At 35.9% G+C, this 9,397-nt stretch overlaps 1 protein-coding gene across 10 annotated transcripts; it reads left to right on the top strand.

Moving 5' to 3' along the window:
* Positions 1–346: 346 nt before the first annotated feature.
* LOC114278411 (uncharacterized) lies at positions 347–9,015 on the top strand. Of its 10 annotated transcripts, none has more exons than XM_082903938.1 (15): positions 347–957; positions 1,263–1,601; positions 2,642–2,740; positions 2,972–3,175; positions 3,779–3,967; positions 4,343–4,420; positions 4,698–4,877; positions 5,208–5,294; positions 5,572–5,775; positions 5,937–5,999; positions 6,104–6,183; positions 6,676–6,890; positions 7,288–7,599; positions 7,919–7,982; positions 8,388–9,015. In XM_082903938.1, exons 1-15 carry the CDS (start codon positions 693–695, stop codon positions 8,547–8,549), a joined length of 2,541 nt encoding a protein of 846 aa, XP_082760064.1. In that variant the 5' UTR covers positions 347–692; the 3' UTR covers positions 8,550–9,015. The 10 variants fall into 10 exon arrangements, with proteins under 10 accessions (XP_082760064.1, XP_082760060.1, XP_082760061.1 ...); XM_082903934.1 differs by having other exon boundaries at positions 4,220–4,420; XM_082903935.1 differs by having other exon boundaries at positions 2,642–2,821.
* Positions 9,016–9,397: the final 382 nt, after the last annotated feature.

Below are 9,397 nucleotides of genomic sequence, written 5' to 3'. Positions count from 1 at the left end.
GGATTGGACTGGACTGGATCGGATTACGGATTTCACGGATTCCTTGCTCAGCCCTAGAATTTATAGTGAGGAAATTAAATAAAATTATATTTATTTTGATGATAATTGTTAGTGTAAGAATTATTAAATTATTTTTATATAAAATAAAAAAATATAAAAAATTAAACATTAATATTAAAAAAAAATACTCAACATGTAAAAAAAAAAAAAAAAAAAAATCTAACCCCCTCACTATTTTTCTAATATCACTTTTACCTCCTTCATCCCAATCTCCCTTCCGACTTTCATCTTAATTTTTTTCCTAATTCTACAAACAAACACAACATGAATCTCACTTCCATCTTAATCTCAACCCACCCCCTACCCCAAAAACAAACGGGGCCGAACCAAAACAAACGGGGCCGAAGGGTTTAAGCGGATTTAGGGGTGGGCTCACCAATATATGCAGATGAATGTTCTTTTTATTTATTTATTTATTTATTTAATTAAAAACATCTGGACTGTACTGTTGTGAGAGATGTGTCTGTTTTTTGTTATAGTAGTTGAAGTTGATTTGTTTTGTGAACAACAACTACTGCTACTACTACTACTATTATTAAAATATTGTAGTAGGATCGATAACGATGACGATGATGATATATATTCCGATTTGGATGTACAGTTTGTTGTTGGAGTGGTGAGAAATTTAAAAGATGGGAAGGGAGCACAAGTCCAACAACAAATGGGACTTGGGCTTTCATAATAGTAGGATCGATAACGATGACGATGATGATATCTATTCCGATTTGGATACTGACCTGGATAATGTTGCTGCTCCTGTTCCATCTTCCAGCTTAAGTATGGTGATATCCTTGCAGAGTGAAAATACATGGCCTTTTAGCTTCTTAAATACCATACCTTCTCCTACTCATCCTTCTCCTCGGCAATTTTCAGAGGATGAGTTCCATCGGTCGTCGGGTAGGTAATTGCATTAAATTTGTATTCAAGAAACATTTTTCCCATTTGTTTTTGTCTCTTTCAATTCAATGCATAGAGCTAGGTATGTTCTTTCTAGGTACACAATAATTGTGATGGAGAATTGAAGTGAGGTAATATAAATTCAAGCATTTCTACTAATTATTAAGAGTATTTTACTTTGAGTATTTATTAAATTAAAAAATTAGAAAGATGTGAGCTGATGAGCCCCAGGGAGTTTTAAGTATTATTATTGCCTGTGATGTGATTGTTGGTTTATTAAATAGAAACTGTGTTGATGCTTTCAGATGAGAAATCACAGTTCAACAACCAGAAATTGAAATGCACAACTTCTCAAACTTACTGTACATACAAAAAGGCAAAGCCTTTTGGCAATGCCCTGGCATCAGCATCAAATTCTGATACTGAGCAAGACATTGACAAAGAAAATGTTCAACCACGTGTTGGCAATGGGGAGGTGTTTGCATGCTACAGAATGTCGCGGGAGATGTCGGCACTGACTCATGTGGTGTCTGGACGTGTGACTCAGGATTTTGCTAATCGATCGGATAATTGCAATTCCAACAAGGGGAAGTGCCAAACGTCTCAAAGAAGCTGTCTTTCTGAAATTGGGAATGCATCTGAAGGTACCTTGGTGTTAATTTTTGATGGAATGATAGAAGGACAAAGCATTTGTATTATTGAAAACGATGCTCTGACAGTTTGGAAATGCATGATTTTCTTATAATTTGTGTTCTAACTGATGGGGATTCACACATTTCTTATAACAGTTGGCCTATTTTTGTTGGGAAACCCTCCATATTAATCAAAAAATGGGAAGGCTTGATATGTATGGAACAACGTTTTTATTTGATATAACAATAATTTTGTCCTTTCACATGAATGTTGGCCTAAATATATGGGAATGGGATTTAGTTCTAAATGTGAGGCTATATGAATTCACATGTATCTTGTGACCAGTTGCATGTTTTTATTGGAAGTCTAAGAGTTTATCAAAAAATGGAAAGGTATAAACTCATGGGGAAACCTACAACGGGGGGAAGTAACTTAATGGGCTTGGGTTATGACAATAACACTGGCTTTTACTTTGATGTTTTCAGATGAGAATTTAGACCCTGACCACCACAAGAGGAAACACCAAAGTTCTCAACGCATTTATAATTTGGCTGAGAAAGACACTGATAACGCAGATGCACAACTGCAGAACTGCATTTGCTTTTGTCATTGCTTAGAACCGTGTTCTTCCTCTTGGGAGATAGTTTCAATGCTTCACAGGGATCTATTCTAGTTGATGAGGCAATATAAATTAATTCAAGCGTTTTGTACTATTTATTAGAGTATTTTCTATTGGAAAGTCAAAGGTATTTTCTCTGATAATGTAGATGCACAACTGCTTAGAGCCATGTTCTTCCTCTTGGGACATAGTTTCAATGCTTCACAGGGTTCTATTCTAGTTGATGAGGCAATATAAATTAATTAAAGCGTTCTGTATCTGTACTGATTATTAGAGTATTGTCTATTGGAAAGTTAAAAGTATTTATTGAAAAATGGAAAGATGTGAGCTGTGTGGGAGCTTCACAGTAGGAAGGAACTTTATTGCCTTTTTGCTATGATCTTTTGCTTGACAAATTGTTGGTTTAAATATAAGTTGTGTTGATGCTTTCAGAGCTCCACAAACGTAGAAGTTCTCAAAACATCCGTTCATCCAAAACGGAAAATCCTTGTGGTGATGCCCCGGCATCAAAGTCTGAAGGAATAATCGCAGGCAAGAGCATTTCTAACTTCTCTGAGAAAGACATTAACAAAGTAAATGCTCAACTAGGTTCAACTCTGTCAATGTGTAGAGGTATATTCTAGTTCTAGTTGTAGGGCAATGGTTTCAGTGGTACACACGGTTCTATTATAAATTCACGCATTTCTGCAAATTATTAGAGTATTTGTTTATTGCAAATTCAAAGTATTTACTAAAAAATGGAAACTCTGATGATGTTTTCAGGTAAGGAATCACAGCCTGAAAATCATAGCAGGAAATGCCAAGGATCTCAACGCAACTATCATTCCAGAATGATGAAACATTTTGATGGTACTACTGAATCAAATATGAATGAAATGGTTATGTGTGAAAGCATCTCTAATTTGCCTGAGAAAGATATAATAAAGGAAGATGCTGTACCTGATTTAGCCCTATCAAAGCGTGGAGGTATGTTCTAGCCCTTGTGGATACACATAATCCTTGTTTCTACAATACATAGGAATGGGATTTAGTTCTAATTGTGATTCTAATGAATTCGCATGTATGTTGTGACCATTAGCATATTTTTATTGGAAGTCTTTACTATTTACTGAAAAATAGAAAGATATGGGGAAAGCTACAATGGGGGAAGTAACTTAATGGGCTTGGGGCCTTAACTTTGATGCTTGCAGATGATAAGTTAGAGCCTCATAACCACCAGAGGAAATACCAAGTTCTCAAAGTATTTCTAATTTGCCTGAGAAAGACACTTGTGTGGTAGATTCGCTACAAAGTTTGATTTGGCCAGTAGGCATGCTCTACCTCTTGAGACATAGTTTCAATGCTTCACAGGGTTCTATTCTGGTTGCTGAGGCAATACAAATTATTCAAGCTTTTTGTACTAAAGTATTAGAGTATTTTCTAAGTTTTTCGTGTTCATTAAAAAATGGGAAGATTCGAGCTGAATGGGAGCTTCACAATAGGAAGGAACTTTATATTATTGTCTTTTTGCTATGATCTTTTACTTGATTGATTGTTGGTTTAAATTAGAAGTTGTGTTGATGCTTTCAGAAAAGAAACAACACAACCGCAGAGGTGCTCGAATCATCGATCCATACAAAATGGAAAAACCTTGTGGCGATACCGTGGCATCAAAGTCTGATGGAATTATTGCAGGCAAGAGCATTTTTAAATTGGCTGAGGAATATATTGACAAAGTAAATGCTCAACCAGGTTCACCTCTGTCAATGTGTAGAGAAGGTATATTCTAGTTCTAGTTGTATGGACATGGTTTCGGTGATGCACAAGGTTCTATTGTAAATTCACGTATGTCTTCAAATTATTAGAGTATTTGTTTATTGAAAATTTTAAGTATTTATTGAAAATTGTAAATCTTTTAGGCGATTGGGGGCTTCATCCTGGCAAGCAACTAAATTAGCTTTAGGCTATGACACCAATGCTTTCCTTTTGTAACGTTTGTTTGTCGTTTGAAGTTGTAACAAATGTTTTCAGATGAGAAATTAAAGGCTAGAAACTACTATGGGGAATGCCAAAGTTCTCAAAGCAACTGTTCTTCCAAAACAACAAAACCTCTTGAGGATAACCTGGTCTTGAATTCTAATAAAAAAATTGCAGGCAAGAGCATCTCTAATTTGCTTGAGAAAGACATGAATGAAGATGTTGTGTCAAGTTCGCATCTGTCAACACGTAGAGGTATGTTCTAGCTGCTGCAACATAGTTTCAATGATACACATGGTTCAGTCCTTATTATTGCGGCAGTATAAACTCACGAATTTCTTCTAGCCTTTAAGACTTAAGAGTATTTATTATAAAGTCCTAGTATTTTTAAAGTGGTTAAAAAGTGGAAATGCTTAAACTGACTAGGGAGTTTCATCACTATAAACAATTTAGTGAGCTTTAGGCCATGACAACAACACTGTCCTTTTTGCATGATTGTTGGTCTAAATGGAAGTCACTGTGATGTTGTCAGATGAAAAATTAGAGTCCAACAACCACAAAAGGAAATGTCAAAGCTATCAGAGCAACTGTTCTTCCAAAATATCAAAACCTGTTGACAATCGGCTGGTATCAGATTCCGTTGGAATGGTTGCAGGCAAGAGCATTTCTAATTTGCATGAGAAAAACATAAACAAACAAGATCCTCTACCAGGTTCACATTCTGTCTATGCATAAGTTGGAACATAGTTTCAATGATACGTGGTTCTGTTCTATTTATTTATTTATTTATATAATGATACACAGGGTGCTGTTCTGTTCTAGTCCTTTGGGTAATAAAATTCATGCATTTGTTTTAACTATTTAGAGTATTTTTTTTTTTATATTGAAAATATAAAGTATACATTAAAAGGCTTAAGCTGATTCAGAAGCAACTTTATGGCCTATGGGTTTTGGGCTGTGAACCATGCTATCTTTTTTTAATGCTTTTTGGTCCAGATGGAAGTTATTGTGAATTTTTATTTTATTTTATTTTATTTTTCAGATGAGGAATTAGAGTGCAATTCCAAAAAGAGGAAATGCCAAACGTCTCAAAGAAGCTATCCTTCTGAAATGGTGAAAACATCTGAAGGTACCTTGATATCAAATTATGATGGAATTATAGCAAACCAAAGCATTTCGGATAGGTGGAAATACATAATTTCTCAATAATTTCTGTTCTCATTGGGGATTCAATCATTTCTTATAACGTTTAACCTATTTTTGTTGGGAAACTATACAAATTAATCGAAAGGCTTAAGCAGATTGGAAAGCTAATCATGTGGAACAACTTTTTTATTGGATATGACAATAATTTTGTCCTTCCACATGATGGTTGGCCTAAATGGAGGTTATGATGATGTTTTCAGATGAGGAATTACAGCCTGACATCCTTAGGTGGAAATGCCAAGGATCTCAAAGCAACTATCCTTCCAAAATGATGAAACCTTTTGATGATAACACCAAATCAAATTTGAATGAAGTGGTTACGAGTGAAAGCATCTGTAATTTGTTTGAGAAAAGTATGATTACGGAAGATGCTGTACCTGATTTAGCTCTATTGAAGCATGGAGGTATGTTCCAGCTCTTGTGGATTCACATAATCCTTGTTTCTATAATACATGGGGATTGGATTTAGTTCTTATCGTGAGTCTATCTTGTCATTCTGATTCCAGTTTTACAGCCTAAATTCATTTGTTGCATCACTGAGCATATCATTCTTTTTGTATCCTAGCTACTAGGACAACATCTTCAACAGGAGATCAAAACACATTTCTTGAATCACGGGATTCATACGGTATGAGGGCAACTAGTGGAGTGATTTATATTGTGCTCTTTTGACTTCCTTAGTGCCGGACATCACAAAGGTTCTGATACAAAGTTGTATTTTACTTTACTCAGTGAAGCTTAGGATCAAGTCTTTTACAGTGCCGGAGTTTCTTGTTGAGATTCCAGAAACTTCTACCATTGGCTTTCTGAAGGTATATAAACTTCAATTCTGATTATTTTGCACTAACCTTATTTCACATATTGTGGTGGTCTTGGAAGAAAGATAAGGCAGTGCATTTTTTTTCCCTCTTCAGTGTTTGTGGTATAAATTTTGATTCTATGTCTTTCCATATAGTTTAGGTTCACATAAATGCAAAGAACCAAGGCAGGAATAGTGATTGATATGCATTTGCATCTTTATATGTTGGATCACCAAAAGAATACATATCATCTGTTTTTAATGCAATACTGACATTTTAATAGCACTACTGGGGACGTCTTTGATTGCATTTTTCTCAACAATCATACAACACCGCAAATGCATAATTCCTTAATTTATTGGCCTTTGCATTACCCATCATTCATTCTTCCCTGTTATCTAGTTAATGCTTTCCTAACATTGCTTTGCATAAACATCACTCGCTTACCCTTTGGCAGCATGGTTCCTAAGCATATATCCTGAAGATAGAGTAACTGTTTTGTAGAGAAAAATTATGGAAAAAGCAACTGGCATAGTTGGAGGTGCGCATGTTGGTGTACTTCTTCCGGGGAAAAAGATTGGAGATGAGAACAAAACTTTATCGGAGACTGCTATTTCTAATGAGAGCAGGCTGGATGTCATCCTGGAGCCTATACCTTCACATGTTCCCCACAGTTGTCCCCTCCAGCTCCCTTGCGACATATCTCAGCCTCTAGCGAGGTAATAAAATGTGCACTGGCCTTTAACATGTCTTCATGTCATAATCTGACTTCATCTAGTAGGGTTTGTGGCTTTGTGGCCTTTCCTCCTCCCAAATTGTATACAGTTTAGAAACATAATAAGTTCACTTTTCCACATGTTTTGCCTGAGCCACATTGTAGATTGTGACAATTTATGAAGTTATTTTCTCATTCATAAGTGCATTTGTATTACTGAAGAAAGTGAAGTGAGCTTCCTACCTTCCTGAGCAGTGAGCAAATGCAATTTTTTCAAAATGTCTCCAATGTCTTTGCTGTTGTAGGATATGAGAAGAGAGTTATAGTTATCTCTTTCAAACTGTGAAAAATAATTAATGCCGGATGCCTTTCAGCTAATAACTAACTGCTATTGTTACTAGGTGCTCCTACACTCCTGTTGTTCATCAGGGAACTCCTGATACCTCACTAGATCCTCTATTGTGCAATTCGGGTAATCTTATTCAAGGTGATCATGACCTGGTGGAGTCTCAGACTAACATCTTAGTAGGCAAAAACACTGCTCCCATGGAGGTCATTGCCCTTCCTGCAATGAGTGTGGAGCCATTAGACATGAGCCCCATGCATGAAAAATCCAATTCATCTCAGAATGTGCAGCGTCGTCGTTCTGAATTTTATTCTATTTCTGAAGTTGAAGCACTGGTCCAAGAGGTTGAGAAACTTGGAACTGGAAGGTATGTTTTAGAAAACAAAGCTGTCAACTGCAATCTCTGGTTGGATCATCTGAACTTGCCCTTTGGAAAAAAAATTAACAAATGTATTGTTCTGAGACGTCAAAGCTAGATTGTGCATGTGCATACAAAAACTGGACTCATCAAAGCCTAAATTTCAGCAATTTTTTTTTCTCAAAGTATGTCAGATTTCTTTTCTTTTATTCTGCAAGGACTGGATGGATATGATCCTAAATTAGTTGTTTGAAATTTGCAATTTTTTGGGCATATTATTCCCTATATTGCGATTTGTAAAGTTTCAATCAGTAATTCTATTCTGCAGATGGAAAAAAATTAGGGAACAAGCTTTTGGAAATGCCAGTAACCGGACACATACGGATTTGAAGGTGAGGACTTCACTATAACTTTCCATGCTTGCTTGTGGATTTTAATACGTGTTTTGTTGGATTTGTGGCTGTTACTTTGATGAGGCTATTTGATTATCACTCGACTCTTTGTCTTCTTCCCCTCCTTGCAAAAAGAATGAAAAGGAAGAAGATGAAGATTTATTTTCAGAGTAAAAAAAGAGGTTCACTGCACTCTACCAAGTAACATAATTCCCAATTTAAAAATGAAAAAGAAATAAAAAAGAAGAAAAACATTTACCAATCCCTTTCCATGCATAATAACAATATAACAGCTACTTGTACCTCCAAGTAGGCTCCATTTTAAGCTGCTTATCTCTATCTTCTTGACGTGTGTTGTATCATTTAAAAGTATGCTCACTTGATGTGGTTGGTGAATTGGCATAGGATAAGTGGAGAGCGCTGGTGAAGACAGCCAAAATACCTGTCAATAAAAGGAGAGGAGTGGTTCTCCCACAAGAGCTCTTGGACAGGGTCCTAGCTATTGAAACTCACAGTTCCCGACTTCGAGCCACCCAACACTATTATGATCCCTTTTCTCTCTCATGAACTTTACCTAAAGAACTGGAAGATGCTAGAAAGAGGGAGGGAATCGATGAGTTTAGAGCCTTGATAAGGGAAAAAATTGATAATTTAGAGATATTTCTCTAATTGATTAATTATACATATACAGTGGCAAATTTGTTACGTGATTAGTTTTTGGTATAGGATAAATTGAAGGATTAAAAGAGTGCAGGAAAACTTCACCATAAACTCAATTCAACTTGGCAAAACCTTAAATAATTGGAATGCTAGATAAATTTTGTTTTTGTCATTTCACTTTGTCAAGTTCGATTACTTCAGTTTATCGTGCTTTGTCGTGTTTTTGTTTAGTATTTCAACCCAATTGGTTTTGTGTTCCCTCACCCCTCCTTTCTCCTACAAACTTCCTCACTGGTGTAATTGTTAACATTTGTTGTATGTGCTCTTGACATTTGTCTATAATTTCTATAATTATGATTGTTGTTAATATTTAGTTTCATTTGTACCGTAATTTCGATTGTTATCTTATTTGATTTATTTTGTTATGAAGTCACTAATGTTCATTTCGCTTTCATGTAAGGAGCGATACATTTGTTAATGTAAATTGTAAATTGTGTAAATTACCACACCACCAACTCCACCTACCATTTCCACTACCACCCACCACCTCCACTACCATCCACTACCACCACTCACCTACCTCACCTACTCCCAAATCCTCTCCTATATAATAGCTTGTAATATACAAAATATACACAACAATCTTGTAATACATCAATCAATAATACATCATTTATAACATGGTATCAGAGCTATAGGTTAGCTCTAGGTGATCTTCACCTTCCGGCGGGCGGCAACCTTGCCTTCACCGCCTG

The sequence above is a fragment of the Camellia sinensis genome, chromosome 14 (assembly GCF_055761805.1).
Source record: "Camellia sinensis isolate YWXY chromosome 14, ASM5576180v1, whole genome shotgun sequence".
NCBI lineage: Eukaryota > Viridiplantae > Streptophyta > Magnoliopsida > Ericales > Theaceae > Camellia > Camellia sinensis.
Note: the sequence above shows the minus strand (reverse complement) of the source record. Positions and strands in the feature narration are given on the sequence as shown.

What these genes read in the sequence shown, in the direction of transcription:
- LOC114278411 (XM_082903933.1), top strand. Translation starts at nt 693, where the DNA reads ATGGGAAGGGAGCACAAGTCCAACAACAAATGGGACTTGGGCTTTCAT. An exon ending in AATTGGGAATGCATCTGAAG is followed by an intron (nt 1,602 to 2,641) that starts GTACCTTGGTGT and finishes TGATGCTTTCAG; the next exon opens with AGCTCCACAAACGTAGAAGT. An exon ending in AATGGTGAAAACATCTGAAG is followed by an intron (nt 5,295 to 5,571) that starts GTACCTTGATAT and finishes TGATGTTTTCAG; the next exon opens with ATGAGGAATTACAGCCTGAC.